The 24,834-nt window shown below is 46.8% G+C and overlaps 1 protein-coding gene across 4 annotated transcripts in view; it reads right to left on the bottom strand.

Moving 5' to 3' along the window:
* The window catches only part of LOC144763251 (uncharacterized), a 136,278-nt gene extending 113,080 nt beyond the window's left edge, over window positions 1-23,198 (bottom strand). For all 4 annotated transcript variants that reach the window (XM_078648686.1, XM_078648687.1, XM_078648688.1 and 1 more), the window contains exon 1: window positions 23,093-23,198. In XM_078648686.1, coding sequence (XP_078504812.1) covers window positions 23,093-23,116 — 24 coding nt within the window. In that variant the 5' untranslated portion in view covers window positions 23,117-23,198. The remainder of the gene's footprint in view (window positions 1-23,092) is intronic.
* Window positions 23,199-24,834: the final 1,636 nt, after the last annotated feature.

The raw sequence follows: 24,834 nt of genomic DNA, 5'->3' as shown, positions 1-24,834 counted from the left end.
CAGCGCAAGACTTCGTCAAAAAAATCATACAACACAACAAACAACGTGTACGCGAGGAGCAACACGAGGACTCGGACGTGGCGGAGTGACTCGGCACGGACAATGCATATGATATTTGCAGCCTTGTGCTCTGTTGGCGCAAGGGCAGGTGAACGGGACAAGCCTTGAGGAGGACGGGATAAACATCGCATGCGCCTGAAGGCTCTTCTCCTCTCAGGCCTGGCTAATGATATTTACTGCTATGAGCATGCAGGACACCTGAAAAGTTGGAGGTGAGACATTTCACCTCCTTATGTTGAGTCGCGCTGCGGAGGTGCAACGATGGCACAAGACCAAGCACTACGGAGCTGGCTGAATAGACATTGCCGACCCGGCCAAGTGAGCGAGGACTGGCATCGAAGAAGGGTAACGAGTATGAAGTCGAATACTGCCAAGCATTGTATGTTGTTGTCCGGGGACAGCGGGGGGAGGATGAGAAGGACACGAATATTACACATGGTAATATAATCACAATGTGAGTCGTCTGCATCCACTACTGTGGGTGTAGAGTTGTGCCCCTGGCGGACCTCCAAAAGGGTATACCCCACCAAAGTTGTTCACAGAGTACGGTTAGTTGTTAAAGTTTATAAATGGGTCGATGGCTTCGGCAGAATTGGGTTGCTGGAGTGGGTGGGGGAGGGGGGAAGAGGGGGGTTGTTGAAGTTTTGAGACTGAGACAGATAACACGAGTGTATTTATGGTGTGATGATGGGCTGGGAACCGGGGTGGTACCCCTTGTTTGCGGATGGGTATTGTGGTGCCCTGTGGTGCGAGATGTTCTTCCAATGTCAGGATTGACAATTCACTCTCACTCATGGCGCAGGTAACAGGAGGCCACAACAAGAATCACATTAACCTCTTGACATGGAATGTACGGGGGTTGACTCAACCAAAAAAAATTCGACAAGTCTTCGCTTACCTGAAGAGGTGGGAAATAGATATAGCGATAATACAAGAGACACATATTGCGCCACACACACGTGCTCAGATTGGAGGTAGGTGGGCGGAATCCTCCTACATGGCTAACTACTCCACCTATGCGAGGGGGGTGATCACACTGATACGGAAAGGAGTGAACTTCACAGTAGATAAGGTGATCTGCGACGCATGTGGTAGATATGTCATTCTGACAGGCACACTTAGGGGTCAAAAGATAACACTTCTAAATGTATATGGCCCCAACACTGACACCCCGGGCTTTTATCAGGAACTATGGTCACACATTCAAACATTGCCAGATACTCACATAATCTGTGGTGGGGACTGGAACGTAACATTGATAGAAGGGGTAGACCGCTCCTCTAACTCCCTAGAACCACATAAACATGCCAGGGCTAAGCTGCTTCACATGATTTCAGATCTGTCACTGACAGACATATGGAGGCTCAAATACACAGCTGAGCCGGGCGCAACACACGTTTCTGCGGCTCATAACAGCTGGTCACGTTTGGACTACTGGCTGGGGTCGGATGCCATTGCATTGTGGACGACGGAGATTAAAGTCCTGCCAAGAACTCTGTCGGATCACAATCCTGTGAGACTGACACTGGCACTACCGAACTATATCGCTCCTCCCTTTCACTGGAGATTCAACTCACGCGCACTCACAGACACGGTCTATACAGACACTATCCACGAAGCGATCAAAGAGTATTTCCTAATCAACAAGCCTACAGTGGAAGACCCGGGTCTTTTGTGGGAAGCATTCAAGGCCACATTACGTGGGGTGTGCATGAGCACGACGATTGGCATCCTCAAAGATATCAGACGACAAATTGCACGATGTGAAACACGCATGAGGGAGCTAGAACAGGCTTATGAAACCACACACAATGTCGCACACCTGGGCGAATTAAGAACTCTACATTCCGAGCATCAGTCATTTGTAGAGGACGAAATCAAATACCTTGATAGGAAGATTTCAGCCAGATCGTATGGGGAAGGTGGCAGACCAGGCAATAGGTTGGCGGCCAAAATCTGTGAGGGTAAGGGCCATAAACCTGTTTTACGTGTTAAGGCAAAGGATGGGTCGACACACACACAGGCTACTGCCATTGTGGAGTGCTTCGCTGGAGAGTACGAGGAACTGTACAAATCAAGGCCGATCGCATCCAGAGAAGACACGTTTACCTATTTAGATGATGTGGCGATAGGATGGCTCTTGGATGGGCAGAGGGACATGTTAGCATCACCAATAACAGTTGAGGAAGTGACGGACATAATCACTTCTCTTCCTAATGGTAAAGCACCGGGCCCAGACGGGTTTACTAATGAGTTCTACAAAAAGTATGCTGACCTCCTTGCTCCGCACATGGTGCGCATGTATGGTGCAGCGTTCGAGAACTCGGAACTCCCACCAACATTGCGTGAGGCAGCCATCATAGCGCTACTTAAACCCGGTAAGGACTCGGAGATATGTGAGTCTTACAGGCCACTCTCACTTATAAATACTGACACTAAAATACTGGCGAAGTTATTAGCGACACGTCTGAAGCCAATTATGACGAACTTGGTCTTGCCAGATCAGGCGGGTTTTATACCTACACGATCCACTACCCACAACACTAGGTCGTTATTTGCATTGTCTCACTATCTCCAGCCATCAACCAAAGCTGTGGCGGTCATGTTAGATGCCGCCAAGGCTTTCGATTCCATCGAATGGGATTATTTACTCACTATCCTGCTCAGAATGGGGTTCCCCAAGCGCTTTGTACAATGGGTCACACTACTATACACTAATCCATGTGCAAGAGTGCGAGTTAATGGGTATGTCTCGGAAGTCTTTAAGATTCAACGGGGCACTAGACAAGGGTGCCCGCTCTCACCACTACTTTTTGCACTAGCACTAGAACCTCTAGCTTGCATAATACGGCAAAACTATAAGGCCTCGGCCTTGCAATTCCCATCCAGACCTTTGCATATCTCCTTGTATGCGGATGACATGCTTCTGTACATACGCGACCCTAACACCCACTTAAATCCAATTATGCGAGAATATATAAAATTCGGAGGACACTCTGGTTTGACGATCAACTGGGCCAAATCCTCTATTATTCCTTTAACAGACACGACGACCTCGCACGATACGGACTACCCATTGGAGTGGCAGTCAGAGCCGGTGAGGTATCTGGGCGTAATGTACCACAGAGATCCTGAGGTGGTGATTAGATCAAACTACGGCACGGCTGTGTCCAAATTGGACGATAAAGTGTCGCGCTGGATACAACTGCCTCTGTCACTGGCGGATCGAATAGCAATCGTAAAAATGAATATCCTGCCGAAGTTACTGTACCTCTTCAATAATATCCCGATTGAACCGCCTACGGCAGTTTTTAACAACATCAAGTCCCTGGTTTTAAAACTGATCTGGGCGGGAAAACAAGCACGCGTGCCCTTACAGACACTCACATTGCCATACAACAGGGGAGGGTTCGGAGTACCTGATTTTCTGTTGTATTATTTATGTGCTCAAGCACAATACGCAGCATACTGGTTCCACGAAGTACCATATTTAACACACACGGCCATTGAGCAGGGAGATGCGGCGCCCATCCCGCTGTCATCGATGCTCTCCCACACGCGCCCACCTCTGCACAATCGCGATATTAACACAATTGACACCACTGTTAAAGCTTGGAGGAAACTGGCAAGATTAGCGCACAAAGAGCCATTACACGCATCAACGATGCCACTGCCTTACCACCAGGAACTATCAGTCACGGGGGAGAGGGTGGGACTGTCGTTATTGCAACAGGTCGGAATTGGGACGATGGGAGACATGTTCCATGAGGGGCACTTTGTAGAAACAGACGACATGGAGTATATTCGGAATAAAACACCACTGTTCCTATTCACACATTACCGGTTAAAACGGGCCATGCAGACATACTTCCCCACTTTTCCGGAGGAACCGGAGAGCCTGGACTCCCTCCAAATGATCCTCACTTCTCAAGACACATCACACCTGGTGTCTAGATTATACACAACAGCGCAGGCTGAAATACCAGGGGCGGGGGACAGAGCAAAGGAAAGGTGGGACAAGGTACTGGAGACATCACTAACGGAGGAGGAATGGCAACAAACATGCGCGCTAACACAAATCCTAACACCAAACGGTAATTTACGTATTATTCATTATAAATTTATTCATCAGGCATACTACACGCCGGCGCGTATGTATAGATTTGGCCTTCAGGATAATGACAGATGTAAACGGTGTATTGTAGGGGAGGCAGGGTTCACACACCTGGCATGGGACTGTGCAGCGATACAAACCTACTGGGGGGAAGTCACTACTTTGCTGGCTGCCATGTTGGGAGTGGAAATGGAATGCACTGTTCGTGTTTGTTTACTGGGAATTATCCCACATTTGAGGGCCACAAAACGTAAATTTTGTGCAATAGCGCTGTTATTGGCCAAGAGACAGGTCGCACAATGCTGGCATAGCAAACACAAACCCACAACGAGCAGGTGGATACTGGATATGACCAGCTGTAGAGACAAACTACAGACTTATGAGGAAGAGTTACCGGCAAGATCTAGGCCCAAAGACTTCTGGTGCTATCTTACAGCATATTTACTGTCGCAGAACACAGACGAAGAGGGTTGATTGTGAGGTGATTTAGATGGTGGGACTCAGTTCAGCAATGGGACCCCCGGGGTAGGGGCCAACATCACTCCACGACACGTTGGTACTAAATTGGCAGAAATGTAGACGTCTCAATGTTCTTTTGTTCCTATTGTGGATAGTTTTATGTCCACAACTGTCGGGTTTCTATTGTACTGAAAATTTATGACCTTAAGACCTGCGAGCTAACTGATGAGTTTCTATGCACATGTATGAGATGTTTTAGCAGCCGGCCCCAGGGTTGTAGGCATATGGCTGTGTATACCTGACTAAGTGTAATAAAGGTCTTTCAAAAAAAAAAAAAAAAAAACTATCAAACCATGCACCTTATTGTGGAAAAGCTAAAAGAAAGTGCAAAGACCCAATTCATAACCAGGTCAGATTAAACCTAAAATGGGTGTTTTATATATAAGCAAGATAAAGTTTTAGCCCATGGCTAGGAAATACAGCATGATAATCAACGAGAGAGGAAAGTTGCTGTGCCTTGTGCCTATAGACAAACTGTGCCTGATCATAGAAAGATGATTTTGTCTGGCTTCTAGCGGAACAGGGAATTCGGTCAGGGTTATTGAAAATACTCTGGGACTCTCAGCATGCTAAAAGAACTCTTGGGATACCCCAACTAAGGAATAGTCTGAATTGTCCAGAGCTAACCAGTTCAAAAGGATGCTTTTAGAGAGCCCTAACTCAGGGGTTTGTCAGATTTTCAGCCAAAATAATAAAGGGGTTAGCGGAAAGTGTCCTACACATAATTTATGCCCACTTCCAAGTGACAAAAGAAAGTGGGCGTGCCCTGTGGCACCAAACTTAATTTTCGCAGGAATCCATTTTCTACTTTTTGGAGTCAAGAGCAGTCGCTACCCCCACACTCCCGCCCCTAAGGTAACGATTGAGTGGCACTTGGCTTTCTATAGAGTTATCATCTCCCTCATTACCTTAGATGTGAAACGGAAAATAGGTTCTACAGATCTATTTATTTGCTGCACCTACAGCACTAACAGAGATTCCCAGTTCAATTGTGGGTCAAATCGCAACCCCAAGTAGCTAAAACTCCCTACTTAAGTGACAGGGCACGCTCTAAATTATGTTGGTTTTAGCTCTCTTTAGCCCACAGACCCTTTCAAAGGACTTTTGCTAATTGATCTTTAGGTCTAAAGTTGACATAAATTAAGCAATGTCATTCAACGCTCTCTGAAGGCTAATTGCTGTCCTAGCTATAGGGACAGCATTGTCCGCATATAGAAGGGTCGAGATGGATCAAGTGCCCATCTTTTGAAAATCAGATTTCTTCTGTAACAAGTGGCATTCCAGACCATTGATGTATATAAGAAACAAAAACAGGGCTAAAATACACACAACCCTGGAATACTTCTTGGTTACACCAAATAGATGGTGTACAACCCCTCTTGTGCTAAAGCTGATCTTAGCTGAGGTGTTGCAATGCAGGCGACGAAAAGCGGTACTGAGGGATTCTTCTACCCCACGGTTTCCCAGGATAACCCATAATTTGGATTGATTAACAGAGTCCAAAGCACACAACGAGTTAATGAAATCTACTACTTGAATTTGAAATTTAATATTTGTGTATACTCTAGCATTCTCTCCCATTCTTTGTCTCTTAGAGCCACATATAGCAACGTTAGGAATAGCGATTACCTAATTGCGATTTCCTGCGGATCACAATTAGGTAATTGCTATTCCTAATGCATGAAACTCCAAGAATTTAATTTAGCGATTCCTGGGGGAGGGTATATCGCAAATCGTCCTACCTCATTAATATTAATGAGGTAGGACGCAATTTGCGACCTCTAGGAATCGCTAAAATCACGGGTATGGTGGTATGCTGGGGTCAGCAGATTACCATGTCCATAATTGCTTTTCAATAAACCAATCATTTTTTTTTAATGCAGCATGTTGTCTTTAAAGGAAAACAGGTTGCATTTAAAAAAAGAAAAATGGGGGGCATGGTCTGGCCACAGAAGGAGATGGCCGCCAAGGAGAAGAGCTCCGCTCTGGAGGTGGGTCTACGATAGCATCCCAGCATCCCTGAATGCAGGGGCTACTCTGGACGCTCCGGTGCCTTTGTCGCAGCTGGAGTGTGAGCGGCTGGGACGGCGCACCGTCGGAAGTCTCTCGGGCCTGGAGGGGTGCCCTCGGCCTCGAGTGATTGTCAGGCCCCGCCTCCTGTGTCTGCAGCGGGATATCAGAGGGCTGAGGCTGGAGGCGCATCCGTGACTGCAGAAACTGCCCCTCCCTGCTCCGGTACTGTCGCCTGGGGAGTGGGCGATGGGTAAAGCAGCCCTGTGGCTGACTACTGGGCCTAGCGACGAGCCCTCGACCCCGAGTGACTGCCCGGACCCATCGACGCACCTAACGCTGTAAGTCTGAGGAGCCGGGGTCGCTACTTGAGCTTGGCGGCGCCAGCGGAGACTACCTCCCCACCGCCCCGGTAGCACTACCACATCTGGGGAACGGGCTGAAGGGCGGCAGGTCAGTGGACGATATCTGGGCCTGGAGGTGTGCCCTTAGCCTCAGCCTGGAGTGGCTCCTCGACCCCACCTACTAACCCAGCAGAGGTAAACGGCTAAGCCGGGACTGTTCTTGGCGCCTGGTGGCACCCTATGATACACTACAGCACGGATTCTTTCCCCCCGGTGAGGGGCGGGACTCAGTTGCATTTTCAGGCACACCCCTGCCTACAGAAGTGCCTTTTCCGTAGCCCCCTGGTCCTCACCGGGCATGTAGAACTCTTCTCCTTGAGAGGTGGAGGGGAAGGAGAGCGGCGGTGAATGCCTACCGGAGGTACAGGAGTACCCTCTTCACACCCCAGCAAATACTATCTCCCCCCCCCCGACGCTTCTAGAGGTCTGCCCACCGACAACGATGAGTGCAGAATAGACGACCCCGCCCCCTACGCAGCCGAGGCACCGGGACCGCTCTGGGTGCTCGGCAACAACCCCGGGGGCACCAACACCATATTCTCCCCCCCCCGCCCTAGCGACAATAACATCATCCCTGGGGGACCCCGATCAGCAGCCGGGCTCCGCCTAACTTCTGAGAACCGGTGACTTGGCCCTCAGCCTCTGGTGGCCAGCACCAGTGAAGACAGGGTAGCCTCTCTCCGGCTTCCATCTAATACGCCCCCACAGGCTGGTAAAGGCCTAACTTGGTACTGGGGCACCAACGACCACGGAAAAACAGGTGAGCAAGACCTCCAAGCAGCTCTTATTTATGGAGGCGCTGAAGCAACACCAGCACACAATGGCTGCGAAAGCTGATGACCTACCGGCACGCAGCTCGACGGCCCCGGAAGCACGAGTTACTTTGGACCGTATCCTACAGGAGATCTCCTCAGTCAGTCGAAGATTGGAGGGGATGGACTCTAATATTTCCAAAGTGGCAGATGACGCCAAATCGATACGTGCAGACCTGGCTGGGTCCACTCCCATGCAGGGGCGCTGGATCAGAGGATGACAGCGGTGGAAGGCCGACTGGATACAATACCAGACAGAGAGCGAGAACTCCTCTTCTTACGCAAGTGCGTCAACTTGGAGGACCGCAGCCACAGGGAAAAACGTCTGCTTTTTTTGATTTCCGGAATCCGTTGAGGGTCCAAATGCTGCCGTGTTCTTGAAGGACATCCTCCAGAAGCTTGTTGGTGCCACCTTCGATCCACCCCTGGAGATACAAAGGGCCCACAACATAGGACCGCTCTGGAAGAAATCCAACACACGGCCACAGCAGCTCATTGCCCATTTCCTGCGCCATGACCAGATGAAACAAATCCTAACAGCAGCGCGTACACGAGGTTTGTACGCCCATGATGGCTACAACATCCGGATAGCTGCCAATTTCTCGAAGGAAACGAATGACCGCCGCAAAGTTTTCCTGCCTTTCAGACCCCGGCTCCGGAACCTAAACCTTAAATACGGTCTCTTTGAACTGGCGAGATTTCGAGTTACCAAGGATTTCTATGACCCAGAAGACCTACGCCTGTTTCTGGACAATGTGATGGGACACAACATGGAGACGTCTACGGGCGACTCAGAACCCTCCCAATGTCGGACCCAGCTCTGTTGATGGAAAGATTAAGAAGGACCTCTGGAGGACTGTGGCAACGTGCTAGAGAACAGAACAGACTGGCATGTACGCACGAGGACAGAGCCTCCTTTCTCCATGCTGCGGCTGCCTTTGCCCAAGAGTCACAGAGGGACAAATCTTGTTCACCTTTGAAACCAACACTTGGGTCGACTCAGGGGCGTGGAGATCCCATACTGGAGGGCCTGACCTGGGGACCTCCACTACAGATGGTTCTGCAACCGACGACGCAGTTTGACAATGTCTGAGTATCCTAAGCACTGTATTGTATTGAGGGGTTGGACCTTGGAGGGTTATACAGTTTCACCTTTTTGTACACTTGAGTATGATCATATCATCAACGGACCCATATTATGTCAGAGTCACTACAGCTGACCTATCAGCAACCCTCCCTCCCTCCTCCAGCCACAAGACATTCCCGTACTGGTCTTTGGAGTCGTCCCTCTTGAAGAAACAGGTTGCCAACAAAGCAAAACACATTGTTCTATAAACAACTCGGGGAGTGAAGGGAGGTAGGGTGCGAACCTGGAGAAGACACCATTTCCCATCCAACCCGGTAGGGGAGGAGGCAAACAGACCTATGCAGGCATGCACATACACATACCCCTCCCCTTTCTTCTGGTTTTGTCTTTGCTTATGGGTTTTCCCCCATACCCTCCCCTATCCCCGTTATTAACTCATTTATAGATTGCTGTGGCGAACTGTTATGCGTATATATATATATCAAGTCAAACAGGTACGCACAATTGAAGGAAGCCACTAGAAGTAGTATTGCACTCTTGGTTTCATTTCATGTCTTGCCAACAAGCAGTGAATAAGTTCAGTCCTCAGAAAGTCTCTCAGTGGCCATACACGTTTCAGGACAAACCAAATCCCTTCTTCAGTGGCCGATGTGGCGGAGATTCTGAAAGCACATTTTCTTGGCGCACTTTAATAAAGTTCCAAATACCTGCCACAGTGGGCGTGGCCTCGCAGGGACATCTGGGCATTGTAGTGCGGCAAAACCTTTTCCCCAAGTGGGGCGGCTTTCAATCCCTCCATACCAAACTAATAACATTTCAAGTGAATTCGAGGCACTGTTCCGTTCACTGCGTGCCCTGCTTTCCAGACATGAACCAGTGTCCGCAGGTCGCACCAACCTGTATGGCGCCATGCCTGCCCTTCTCCCCGTAACTGCAAGCAACGGGATGTCGCCTGCACGGTTCCGCCTCCACGGCGATGGGCTTCACTCCTCGACCGTAGCCAGCCGAAAACATCAAGTCAAACAGGTACGCACAATTGAAGGAAGCCGCTAGAAGTAGTATTGCACTCTTGGTTTTATTTCATGTCTTGCCAACAAGCAGTGAATAAGTTCAGTCCTCAGAAAGTCTCTCAGTGGCCATACGCGTTTCAGGACAAACCAAATCCCTTCTTCATTGGCCGATGTGGCGGAGATTCTGAAAGCTAAATGTAAGGCCTGGTGACAGAAGTGACCAGGACTCCAGCGTGCACCAACAGTGATTCAAATTATCCAATCAAAAATAATATATCGTGTTTTTATCACACATTTAATCACAATACATCAAATGGCATCACCAAATATATAGCATTTCAAGTAAATGTCATAACAATAGTCCAACAAACGATTGATATAATCCAATGTAAAGTAAAAAAATTACAAAAAATTAAATTGCATCACAGATTGCATAAACCCAATGCATTTCGGGGCTTGTGCCCCTTCGTCGGGGGTCTGTGTGAAGAAAAGAGAGAAAAGAAACAAGAAGAAAGAAACTAAGTTACTTCCAGTGCTTAGGAGGGAAGTGGCTTTTCAACATATGATATTTTTGAAGTCAATCTTACCGCAACTATGAATTTACAAATCCACTCATGGATTTGCTAATGACGTTGCGCATGACTGCGCAGTGATCTAAGGAGTAAACAAATGCTTCGAATGAACACAATACTATGTGAACCATGAATGTGCTGATGAATATAGAACACACGAAGTGCTAGTTACCTGAATACTTGCAGTTGATGTAACTGAAAATAAACAAACAGACAGGGTGCGTGCCGCTTTAAGTTGGGGCAAACTACTCTGAAGATTTACAATAAACATACGTTATTGCAGTGAAAATGATTCTAGGCTCACCTGCAGGATATAGGATGAAACGTATTTACCCTGGGGGATTGAAAAATAAGAAAAACTATTGAGCATTTAAACAATGCATCCTCGTAAGCAGTTCTAGCTAACCCTCCACAACAGGGAGGAAATGCGTTTACCTGTCGGAGTTCAATGTGCGTTTTGGAACGGCAGTTCAGCGGAGTGTCTCAGCATACTGTAAAGACAGTAAGCGGAGGGAGACTTTCAAAACTATGTCGTAGGTTATAGGTATTGTATATTAGTTTGGGGAAGCGAAGCTTACCGCAAAACTCGACCGGCTCGTTCAGAATGTAATCCGCATCCGCAACATCGTACACGCGACTAGTCCCTTTTCCCTTATTTAGCTCGTCAAGTATTGAGGGCCTGGGAATCGAAAACGGACTGCTTTGCGTTGAAGGAAAGCGCCATTGTTAAACGTCTTGAATCTCACTCGATTGCATGTTAACGCGATCGATTTAAATTTCAGAGTACGGTCCTGCAGACCCATTGAGTGTGATATAAATATAATAGAGAAAGGATAGGATTAGTTCAACAGAAAAACAAAGCAAAAACAGAGAAAATATTACTTTCATCCACTGCCTATTTACAATCTGATTCTAAACAGCCCATTTTAAAATGAAAAATTCAAAAGAGAAACATTAATGTTAGTTTACTACCTATTTACAATCTTATGCAGTGCTATGATGAGTCGCAACAATTGATTGTGTTGAAAAGTATTACTGAATTTAGGGATGAATGTATGGGAGTGACATTAGTATCACCGTGGAATTGAGGTCTCGGGGGGTCCTACTTTTGTGCATTCATAGAAAACAGACCATTTCCATTTTGTCATTAAGCCCACTTGGGGCCATTGTTCGTAATTTCCGGATCCAAAAGGCTTCCCTCTGGAGGAGGATCTTAGCGTTATCATGGCCCAAACGCTGTGGGATCAGTTCGATTATTTGAAATCTTAGTTGCGCCAATGTATGCCCTGCGTCAATCCAATGCTTTGCCAATGGAGAAGTGCAATTTTTATTCCGTATCCGGCTTTTATGCTCCGACAATCGAACTTTTATTTTTCTGTCGGTCTTACCAACGTACAGAAGTCCACATGGGCATTTGATCGAATAAACCACATGTTCTGAGTTACAGTTCGTTGTGTGTCTCAGTGGTATTTTCTCTCCAGTACGTGGGTGCAATAAGGTACTCCCTAGAATGGCATTATTGCAGTTTTTGCAATTGAAACACTTAGTAGTGCCTTTATATACTTCATTTTGCTGTCTCCCATCACTCAAGGATTTCTTCAAAATCTCTTTGAAGTTTTGAGCTCTTTTATATGTGAACAGAGGTTTGTCCGTGAACAGTATGCCAAAATCATTCTCTATTTGGAGAATTTCCCATCTTTTCAGAATTATCCTTTTTATATCTCTAGAGGCTGTTGAATACTTAGATACAAAAACCATTCTTTGGTTGGCCATTTTAGATTTCTTTTGCAGAAGATCATTTCTTGGAATTGACTTGATCTTGCCTAGATGTGCTTCAAGCAATTTTTTGGGGTATCCCCTGTCAAGGTATCTGTGTTTTTGTTCATCAACTTCCCCAAACTAATATACAATACCTATAACCTACGACATAGTTTTGAAAGTCTCCCTCCGCTTACTGTCTTTACAGTGTGCTGAGACACTCCGCTGAACTGCCGTTCCAAAACGCACATTGAACTCCGACAGGTAAACGCATTTCCTCCCTGTTGTGGAGGGTTAGCTAGAACTGCTTACGAGGATGCATTGTTTAAATGCTCAATAGTTTTTCTTATTTTTCAATCCCCCAGGGTAAATACGTTTCATCCTATATCCTGCAGGTGAGCCTAGAATCATTTTCACTGCAATAACGTATGTTTATTGTAAATCTTCAGAGTAGTTTGCCCCAACTTAAAGCGGCACGCACCCTGTCTGTTTGTTTATTTTCAGTTACATCAACTGCAAGTATTCAGGTAACTAGCACTTCGTGTGTTCTATATTCATCAGCACATTCATGGTTCACATAGTATTGTGTTCATTCGAAGCATTTGTTTACTCCTTAGATCACTGCGCAGTCATGCGCAACGTCATTAGCAAATCCATGAGTGGATTTGTAAGTTCATAGTTGCGGTAAGATTGACTTCAAAAATATCATATGTTGAAAAGCCACTTCCCTCCTAAGCACTGGAAGTAACTTAGTTTCTTTCTTCTTGTTTCTTTTCTCTCTTTTCTTCACACAGACCCCCGACGAAGGGGCACAAGCCCCGAAATGCATTGGGTTTATGCAATCTGTGATGCAATTTAATTTTTTGTAATTTTTTTACTTTACATTGGATTATATCAATCGTTTGTTGGACTATTGTTATGACATTTACTTGAAATGCTATATATTTGGTGATGCCATTTGATGTATTGTGATTAAATGTGTGATAAAAACACGATATATTATTTTTGATTGGATAATTTGAATCACTGTTGGTGCACGCTGGAGTCCTGGTCACTTCTGTCACCAGGCCTTACATTTAGCTACTTAGTAGTGTGCAGGCACTAATCCAACGCGCACACATACCGCACAAACAGGTAAAATTGGATCAACGAGTGCAGTCCCCACACATATTCATTGGAGATTCTGAAAGCACATTTTCTTGGCGCACTTTAATAAAGTTCCAAATACCTGCCACAGTGGGCGTGGCCTCGCAGGGACATCTGGGCATTGTAGTGCGGCAAAACCTTTTCCCCAACGTTTTGCAAATGGGTAAAATGCGAATGTTCGCGACCACATTCACAAAACATTCATACATACCGTTAAGATTTAGGGACACCCTAAACACGCCCCTTCCAAATACCAATTTGAAAACCAATTTTACGATTCCGTAACCGGTTACCGAATCGCAAAATAGGGTTTGATACATGGGAAAAGCCTTTTTTGCATTGGCAAACAGGACGATTCTGTCAAGTGGCCAGTTTGCGAACGCAAAATTGCTTGATACATGTGGCTCTTAGTTCCGTTCCCAGGTCTAGCTCCCATTTGTTTTTTGTCTTGGATTGCAAGGCTTTATATATCCAGGTTAATAATATGTGACTTCAATCTCCGCATGCATTATATGTAGGAGACTAATGTTCGAGGTTCCTCCTTGGCCATATTCCTTTATGTATTGCTTTGGTGGGAGACCTATGCATTATAATTTGTCCTGCTGGTATCCGGTCTTCTTCTTGTTCAGTCAATTGACCCATTGTGTTTAAGGCAGCCACAGTGTAGGAGTTGCTTACTCTTTCTATTTCCGCTCTAGCCCCATGTGCTAGTTGTAAAGCGTGAAAGTGGCCTATGAGAATAAACGTACTAGTAGAACAGTGGGCACATTTGTTGGGAAAGATTTTAGAGAAGAGCGAGTAGGCAAATAGGTCAAGGGGACATGTGTGCATATCAATTGTTGGAAAAAATAGGGGAAAAGCGGGTGCACGATGTTACATCGTATCAATAGAAGAATCAATACATATGCTCTTGTGTATTTCTATTTTTGTTACGCGTTTTCTTTGTTACTTTGATTTTCTTCGGATATGTATTTCATATTTTTCCTGTATTTCTGTTGACACAAAAATAATTTTCAAAAGTGCACAATTTTGCTTACAGCATATATATTTTCCCTGTGCCACCCCAATAAGTGCCTAATCTCACAAGCAGAAAGAAGGGTAGGTGATGTATTAAGAAAGGAGATGGATACTTCAAAGTAGATTATTCGAGTTACTTTATTTAAGATAAGTTGTTAAGATATAAAGATGACCTCATCAGGAGCAGCTGTCCTGCTGCTCAGCCCTCACCCAACTGACATTCACAAACCACTAACATTCCATTCATCCAACATTCCACATCACATGCATTCTAGCTGAGCAGCAGGAAGACTCAAGATACAACATATCTCCCTTCGTTAGGGGAACAACTGCATTGTGCAATAAAATGGATGAAAATTTAAAACAATACACTCTGGTATATTTAGTCAATAAATTTAAAACAATGCATACAATACATTTTAACTCATCTTGCGCACTACAGTCTGAAGAGAGCACCACATTACTTCTTGAAATAAACAACTAACCTACATCTTACGTCCATATGCCACAAATCATACCAGTTGGCCAGACAAGTATAACAAGAAAGGCACACAAGAACAAACCTTAACACCATATTTATCAGGAAACAACGTGCCCACCTCAGACGAAGAACAAGCACTCACATAACTCATTCATGCGCCACAAAACAACGTGCACACCTCAGACCAAGAACAAGCACTTACATAACTCATTTATGCGCCGGGAAACAACATGCGCACCTCAGACCAAGAACAAGCACTTACATAACTCATTCATGTGCCGGGAAATAACGTGAACATCTCAGACCAAGAACAAGCACTCACATAACTCATTCATGCGCCGGGTATCAAACACCCCACAATACCTAATAAAGACTGACCATATACAGCATAGTCATCTCAAATACAGGGTGACCACATACACATAGCCCCCACACACAGAAAATAATGAGTTGCCTAATAACTTGACACCACTCACACACAACATTAGTTGTGGAACAGCTCTGAGTGACTTAAACACCTACAACCAACCAACATTAACAAGGGGTGATCACATATACATAGCCCCCTAAAACACAAGCTAATGAGTTGCCTAACACTTTGACACAACTCACACACAACATTTGTTGTGGAACAGCTCTTGGTGACTTCATCACATACAACTAAACAACACAAATAATGAATATTGTCAAGAACGTAGGTTCTTTGAGCCCGTTTTATAACTTCCCGTTGTAAAACTGGAACGTTGAATCCAACATGGTCTCTCAGACCCGCTTCCATCTCTAGGTTGTTTATCCTGTTACACTTACTTCTGGGCTCCCTAACCTTTGACCAGTTACATCTTCTCCTGGGCAGATGATCCCGCTTCTAAAACTTTGACTTTTATTCTATAATAACTTCATCTTGGCTCACCGACCAACTTCCATTAGTGGAACTCATGTCCCATCACAACATCCACAGTGTTTCGCTTTCCCGATTTAATTGGGTTCTTAACCTTCTATCTGGACGCTGTTGTGATCCCACTGCCGATATCCGCTGAGCAATGTTCAAAACAGATGAAAGTTATGTTGGTGACATCCTTTGGCAATTTTAAAATTCCTTAAAACGCTCCACTCCACTCCTTTATGCAACACTCATGGTAGATAAAAGCAATTCCAGTACTTGGTATACTTCACAGTGCAGCGTCATTCACTTAAATCCTCCTCTTGATACCACTCTGTCGACAAATCTTGGAATATCCATTTCCAAAATGGAGGCACGCATATCAACGTCGTGCCGGTTGGTTCACGGCACGACCAAGCACCACAAACGCCGCACATTAGTCTTCCGTGAATGGAGTGATGAGTCGTCACAGGGGATGACGCCGAAGGTAAACCAGTTGAAGTTTTGACAGTCTCGTGCAAACATCTTTTAAATATAACTGTAACCGTTAGCTTGCCATGAATCCAACTCCAAAATGTTCTTAAATTTTGTATCTTATTCTTTTTTTTTTAACATTCCCCAAAAAAAACTTTTTAAAGTACTCGACACAATCACCACAACGTAGACTAAGATCTCCTCGCTCTTCAAACACGCTTTTATTCATCAATGTAAGATCGAATTTGCTTCTGATCTAAATGTCCCAAAGTATTTCAGTCCGTTCACAACAGATATCCGCTGTTGAGCATAATCTGTTTCCAACAAAGAAGACAGCACACAGGCCCGATCTCCGCCTTAAAGCAATCAGCTGCCATAACATAGTGAACATTTCACACCGAGGCTCGATAATTTGCCCCCGAACTACAAAGCAAAACACGCCGGTAGGAAAGAAAGAACTTCACACTGTGGCTTAATTCTTTTTCAACGAATCTCAACAGAACCACACATCAGCTGTAATGTATTGCTTGGTTAACGCTAATGGATCTGGCACACTTGGGTTAACGGGCGACTGATGGCAAGGTCACTGATGGGGTTTGAGTGCAAGGCAGCGTTATACAAATATTCTTAGTTAGAATTAAAAGTCATTTACCTCCAGATTTCTTTTTCTTCTTTTTTTTTCATACATCTCCGGTTTCAGTCTCAACCAGCTTGGACTTCACTACTTTTTTTTTAAGTCCATTTCTCGTTAATAAATGAGCTTCTTCTAAGTTGCACGCGTAGATTCTATGTCAGTCCACGGAGGCTCAGATTATGCTTCTCTTTACTTTACTGACATAAACAGCAGCCAATAAAAACTTTAAACTGGCATGACCCCGGAAGGACAACCCCCTCCAACAGTCTGCACCAATCAGTCTCAAGTCCCTTGTATAACTGTCCATGCACATAATACGACCTCCTCTTTCTTTGCTGCTGCAGCAGCGAGTTAAGTGCCCTTCTATTTTACTTCTTTCTTGGGGGTAATGTGTGTAAGGGCGGTGGTTGTAGACGGCGCGCGCGCGCGTCAGTGATGGTATGTGCTGAGCGGACCTCCGCTCGGGGTTGAGGTGTTTTGGTGACTTTGTGATTATTGACTTTTTCAACGTTTTCTTGTTTATTGGCCCGCACGGGCGTTTTCTGCTGTCAGCGCGTAGCGCGACTGGCGGTGTACCGGTAGGGGGCGGTGGAGCAGGAGGAGGCAGACGCGAGACGCTCGCGCGCAGGAGGCGGTCGAGCCCGGCCCCCACACGCACTGCGCATGCGCGAGGAGCCGACTTTCGTTTTTCACTTTACCGGCTCCTCACGCATCGCGCTTTCAGACTGCATCAATCCTGGCCTCAGTAGAACGCTAAACGGAGCGCATCCGCATTAGAGCTCTGCTCTAGGGGAGCTTACAGTGTGCAAAATAGGGGTCTCCTTCCACCTAATATTCAGCCTCATTGCCTGTAGTGATTTTGGTTGTTTGAGTTTGTGTGTGTGTTGGAGGCTCCCCTGGGCTACTCCCCCCCTTGAAGCTCCTCCACACCTCCCTGCTTCAGAGCTATGGCGTACTACGCCGAGGAGGATAACCAGTGGGCAGAATATGATGAATATGTAGACTATGAGCCACAAGAGGAGCATTTGGAGGAGAATTTGGTAGAGGCCCTGGATTCCCACGTCCAAGGGTCAGTGAAGACTGCACTAGTCCAGGCTCTTAAGCCCTTTGCTAAGCCCCTTAAAAATTACGGAAAGAGAAAGTTCAAATCTGCCGGGAAGGGCGGTACCTCTTCTCAGTCCTCGGCCCAGGTGTTGGCCCGAATGGCCAGGAATGTCCTGAAGGACCATGGCTCAATGGCGAATGACACGTCTGGGGACTCTTCCCCGACTCCGCCGGATTCATCTGATTCGGAGGTGGAATCAGTGGCCCCCAGAAAGAGATCTAGAAAGGTGAAGCACACCCAAAAGGCGGACGATGGTCAGGTACCCAGGAATCTTCTTTTTAACCCAAACAATATTGTGCACCCTCGGTCCACTGAGTGGATACCGTGCCCTGAGGTGGCACAATATGTGAGCAACAACCTGCGTCAGGGTTTCGATAATGGAGTGAGGGCCACGTTGCGCTCCGAATGCCCCAGGCCATCCTTGACAGGGAAGGTGGCTGACACACCGGATTTAGATCCCACAATGGCGGCGTTTATGCGCAAGTTTGCGAAGGATCCAAAGAAGGGGCTGGATAGAGCATGGAGAGGTGTCCAAGACAAAATGTTGGATGTCACCGGTCCCCTAACGAAGATTCTGGACGCGGCAGTGATAGCCAAAGATAGGAATGTGCCGCTGGATGTGTCGGAGGTTCTGGAATGGGCACAGCGTGCCATGTGCTTTTTAGGTAATGCGAATGTGGCCGTGTCTACAGAGCGGAGGCGCTCTTTTCTTATGAGACTTGACTCCCAGCTGGCGGAGATGGCCCCTTCCGAACCTGGTGTCCTAGCTAATGGTATGCTATTCGGAGACAAATTTGTCAGGGAGATGGGCAAATATGTTGCCACCTTCTCCGCATTGGACAAGGCCCAGTCCAACATCAAGAGGGTTCTCCATGGTGGTGTTTTTGATAGGGCCGGACGCCCAAGAGGTCGAGGGTCCGGCCGAGGTTATGCACAGACCTCACGTGGAGCAGAGCAGAGAGGCAGAGGTAATCGACGCCCCAACTTCTACCCCTCCCGTGATAGAGGAGGTCGTGGCAAGGGGCAAAGAGGAAACTATCGTGGACAACAGGCGAACTCAGGAGACTACTCCTATTCAGGTACGACTTCTATGCCCATCAGAGCATATGGTGGGGGGCAGACTGTCACTTTTTCTCCACAGGTGGCGCCAGCTCACGAACGACCCTTGGGTGTTGCAAACGGTACAGGGTTTCCACATAGAATTTTATGCCTCCCCGATGCAGCGGCGGAGACCAGGTCCACTGTGTTTTTCCCAAACAGAGCAGAGTTTCATCGACGCAGAGATATGCTCCTTGATCCAGAAGGGGGCGATTGTGGAATCCTCCCCACACGAGCTAGGCTTCGTCAGCACCGTCTTTGTGGTCCCGAAGAAGGACCAAGGGTATCGACTGGTGTTGAATCTCAAGGAGTTCAATGGCTGGGTCGTTTATCGACACTTCAAAATGGAGGGGATACACCTCCTGAGAGATATACTATTGGAGCAGGATTGGATGGTGCGTCTGGATTTAAAGGACGCCTATTTAGCAGTGGCCATCTATCCTCCACACAGGCGGTTCCTGCAGTTTCAATGGCGCGATCGGTGGTTCGAATTTTCCGCCATGCCCTTTGGACTGTCGTCCGCCCCTTGGTGTTTCACCAAGCTGATGAAACCCATCGTGCAGAGGTTGAGGGAACGGGGTGTTCGCCTCATTATTTACCTCGACGACATCTTGATCTTAGGTCAGTCACCGGAGGTGGTGTCGCTCCATCTGTCGTGGACGATCCACCTCCTTCAGGACTTGGGTTTCCTCCTGAACATTCAGAAGTCGATCTTGCAGCCTTCTCAGGTGATGGAGTTCCTGGGTTTCCAGGTGGACTCGGTGAAAGCTCAATTACTCTTGCCCCTCAAGAAGAGGGTGGCGGTGAGGAAGGAGTTGAGGAGAGCGCTTGCCTCTCCGACAATCTCCTTGAGGACGTTGGCACGCCTGGTAGGGCTTCTGGCTTCTTCGATCCAGGCGATCTTTCCGGGTCCTTTGCATTACAGGGCCCTGCAGCGTTTGAAGGCCTTGCATTTGCGCAAGGGCCTGACCTATGCCCAACAGATTTCTCTTTCTGCGGAGGCACGTACGGAGATAAACTGGTGGTTGGAGCATATGGATGCGTGGAACGGCAGAGCCATTTTCGCGGCCACCCCGGAAGTGGTGATAGAGTCGGATGCCAGCCGGTGGGGCTGGGGAGCCCGTTGCGGCTCGGTGGAGACCGGGGGCCGGTGGTCCCGCGAGGAGTTGAGTCTCCACATCAACTGTCTGGAACTCCTGGCGGGTTCTTTTGCGATCCGCACTCTGTCCCCTCAGGGAGTTTCGTGCTGTATTCTCCTCCGCATGGACAATGTGTCCGCGGTACGCTACATAAATCGCCTGGGAGGCACCAGGTCGCGTCTCCTTGCGGAGATAGCCAAGGACTTTTGGCATTATTGCCTGGCCCATCAAATTTCGGTGACGGCGGAGTATATACCGGGATCCGCCAATGTGACGGCGGATTGGAACTCTCGATACTTGAGAGATGCCAGCGATTGGAGGTTGCACCCCCGGATCTTCAGAGCACTGGATCACAAATGGGGTCCGTGTGTGGTGGATCTGTTTGCCTCGCGGCTCAACAGACAAGTGCCCCAGTTTTACAGTTGGCGGCCGGATCCGTTGGCGATCAGCTCGGACGCCTTTCTTCAGTCATGGACGACGGGCATTCTATATGCGTTTCCTCCATTTATTATGATCCCGAGGGTTCTGGCTCAGGTTCGGAGGCAGAAGGCGGAGATGATATTGATCTCCCCGTGCTGGAAGGCGCAAGCGTGGTTCCCAGAAGCGATGAGTCTCGCCTGTGCATCGCCGGTGCGGATCTCGTCGTTCCCGGATCTTCTGACGGACCCGGTGGGTCTTTACCATCCGCTTGTCCTTCAGGAGCAGTTGTCTCTTATGGCATGGAGACTTTCCGGCGCCGTTGGCAAATGCCGGGAGTTTCGCAAGACGCTATCTTTTTCTTATCTCAGGCATGGGCACCTTCCACTCACAAGCGATATGAGTCAGCTTGGAGACGGTGGGTCGGTTGGTGTGCTGAACGACAGGGTGATCCAATGGGATCCGATATCACTGTGATAGTGAACTTTCTCTCTGAATTGGCGCGGTCAGGAATGGCTTACAGATCGGTGAATAATTTCAGGTCGGCTATTTCGGCGGGACATCCGCATGTTGAGGGCAAGCCGGTGGGGGAGCATCCCCTGGTTTGTAAAGTAGTTAGGGGGATTCGCCTGGTGAATCCTCCTCAGCCACGGTACACTGAACTTTGGGACGTGTCTGTGGTCCTTCGTTTTTTGACGACCTGGCCGGCTAATGAGGGGCTGTCTCGCAAGCAGCTCTCGGCGAAGCTTACACTTTTGCTCTGTTTGATCTCGTGCAGGCGAGTATCGGATATTCGCGCCTTGGATTTGGCAGGTAGAGTATTCACTCCCTCGGGAGTTTCTTTTACGATTTCTAAACGTACTAAGACGCATACCAAATGTATTGCTTATCCTGCTTTTCCTCATCACAGTAAATTGTGTGTTGTTCAATGTCTGAAGGTATATGAGGATTGTACTAGAGAGTTTAGGACTGGTTTTGGCCAATTGTTAATTTCCTTGCAGAGGCCTTTCCGCCCAGTCGCCTGTGCGACTCTGGCCAGGTGGGTTACCTGGTTGTTGGACCTTGCCGGTATTGATACCTCTAAATTTGGAGCTCATTCTGTGAGGGGTGCTATGGCATCTAAGTCATTTGGGGCTGGTTCTCGGCTTCAGGATATTATGACTGCGGCAGATTGGTCTTCTGAATCCACATTCAAGACATTTTATCATAAGCCTATTGTGGATGTAGCCTCAGTGGTGGTGGAGAAACTTTAAACTAGCATAATCTGAGCCTCCGTGGACTGACATAGAATGAAAAATTGTCTAGCAGACGCGACAAAGAATTTTCAATTCTATTAAGGACACGGAGGCGAGGATTATCCCACCCGGGCTTGCAGACTTGTAATGTCCTGCATTATTGAATGATTTTATGATGTACTGTACCCACCCGAATGTTTATGATGGCTTGATTGTATTTCCAGTTTGAGGAATAGCCATTACGACATATATTCTTGTTTCAGGTGATCAACAGAAGCAGACTTGAGTCGACCTGCCTATGATCTGGATTGTTTGCAGTTATGCAGCGGATGGTTTCCTCGACGTTGGATGCGATAGTTGCCATGTTGGCCTCCGGTCACGTTGGACGGATGATGTATTCGCAAAGAAAGAGGAGGTCGTATTATGTGCATGGACAGTTATACAAGGGACTTGAGACTGATTGGTGCAGACTGTTGGAGGGGGTTGTCCTTCCGGGGTCATGCCAGTTTAAAGTTTTTATTGGCTGCTGTTTATGTCAGTAAAGTAAAGAGAAGCATAATCCTCGCCTCCGTGTCCTTAATAGAATTGAAAATTCTTTGTCGCGTCTGCTAGACAATTTTTCATTCTTTTCACACAATCGCCAAATGATGTATTCAGAAAGGAGATGGATACTTCAAAGTAGATTATTCTAGTTACTTTATTTAAGATAAGTTGTTAAGATATAAAGATGAACCCATCAGGAGCAGCTGTCCTGCTGCTCAGCCCTCACCCAACGGACATTCACAAACCACTAACATTCCATTCATCCAACATTCCACATCACATGCATTCTAGCTGAGCAGCAGGAAGACTCAAGATACAACAGTAGGCTGACGACATTTGACTTACACTGTTGTCTCATGTCAGATGTGTTAAATTCATCCAGTCACTTCTTCATATGCCACTGACACCAACTACTTGTAGTTTAATTATAAATCTAAACAAAATGCAGGCCTTGTGCTCTAAGAATTGCAACACTTTCTGCTTATGATAAAGGCCCACTTTAAGTGTCATACATGGTCAATGGAACCGCCACACAGTTCCACGTGACACAGGTGCATGCAGAAGAGTTCCTACATACCTTATCTGACTCAAGGTGGAACATTTCTCAAATGGTTTACGCTTTGGAGAGGAGACTGACACACAACTCGTTTCCTAGGAAGACATCCGACCGACCTGGTTTGTGATCCCGGAAGTTAGTTTGCTGCGCATGCGCGAAGTAGGAAAGACTGATCTGCACGCGCGATGGAATTACTTCCTTACTGAACATGTGCAGATGCGTGATACATCTACTGAGCATGCTCAGAAGCACCCAGCCTGACAGTGCTACTGAGCATGCGGCACAAGTAGTGACCCTTCTGTGGGCATTGGCAGTCACTAGAGTAAAGTTCACACTTTCTCGTACTGGTGAAGCGTTCCTAGGTGGCAGGATTCCTCAGTGCGTTTATGTAAGGGAAAGAAGGCGCAGTGCGTGTCGAGCGCTGTATTGTGGTGTTCGCAGGAAGACTTGTTTTCGGTCAACCTTGTTCCTTCCCGTCCTCTTCCTATCAGTTCAGACACAGAAATTTCAACTGGAGATTGCAAAGTAAACCAAGAAATGTCTCAGCAAGTGGCACCTAATGTGAGTACTCATCCTTAATAGACCTTTCTGGTTAGTGCAGTTCAGTGGTGGAAGTTCGCGGGATCTGAGGGGCACGACCTGCCCACACTTTTTTAATTTGAGAAAAACTGCTATTTTGTGACAAGGCAAGTGTGTAATCTGAAGTGTAAATGCATGGAGTTTCCTGTGCCATGAAACCAAGGGAGGGGCAGACACAAGCCTTCTTGACAGGGTGCCTGCGTGTCTAGAATACATGTAAATGTGCACAACAGGTTAATCTGAAAATGTTGATGGTGTTTGGATGCCGCTTTTGGCTTTAATTGATGGAGTCGCTAGAAGCTTCTGATGACACAGATTTATTCTTTTGGAGTGGAATTTTAAGGGAGTTACCCGCTGAGCTGTGAAGTGTGGGCTCTTTAAACACTGCTATAAAAAAATGCTGTTCATGCAGTCTGGTCTTACTAAAATCTTTATTTTGGAAGCACTTCATTTTAAACTTTTTTGCACAATTTGCAGCAGTCTACCTCATATTGTTTTTAGCAAGTTTAAAATAACAACTTACATATTGACAGTGCTTTTTGTCTCAGACTGGGACCTCGCAGCAATAAACATATGTAAGTCACTATTCTCCACTGCACCGTCCAGGACTCCATTTAATGGTTCTCTGGTTACACACACAGACCTCTGCAGTGTATCTAACTAGCAAGTATTGACTTACTTAGAAGTCCCTAGTATATGGTACACATGGCTTGTAAGACAGAGTGCTCACACAGGGCTGCCACTCTGCTTGTGACAGAGAAAAAATGGACCCCAGTCTGCCACTGCACACTGACAGGACAGTGCGGAAAACTGGCAGTTCGACTTTGAGGTTACACCTAATGGCAAAACCACAACTTCCCATAAGTGATGCATGTAAGGCTCCCCTAAGGAAGGCCTATAGAGTCCTATGTCAGGGAGGTATATGTTACTAAGCAAGATATATAATTTCCTATATGTCTTAGAAGCAGCACTTCCGAATTGTCGTTTTGCAGTGGAAAGGTTGGGCACCCCATTGGCTAACACAAGGTAAAACTGTTGCCACTCAAACCGGTCTAACTCCTGAATGGAACCACCTAAGAAAGTCAAGTAAGGCATCAGATTAATTGGGACATTTAATCCCACCTGCTGCCCAGGCCAAATAAAAAAAAACTTTTTATTTATAAAAAAAATATTAGACATGACAT

This window comes from Lissotriton helveticus, chromosome 6 (assembly GCF_964261635.1).
Source record: "Lissotriton helveticus chromosome 6, aLisHel1.1, whole genome shotgun sequence".
NCBI lineage: Eukaryota > Metazoa > Chordata > Amphibia > Caudata > Salamandridae > Lissotriton > Lissotriton helveticus.
The sequence above is the reverse complement of the archived record's forward strand: the minus strand, read 5'-3'. Positions and strand labels throughout refer to the sequence as shown.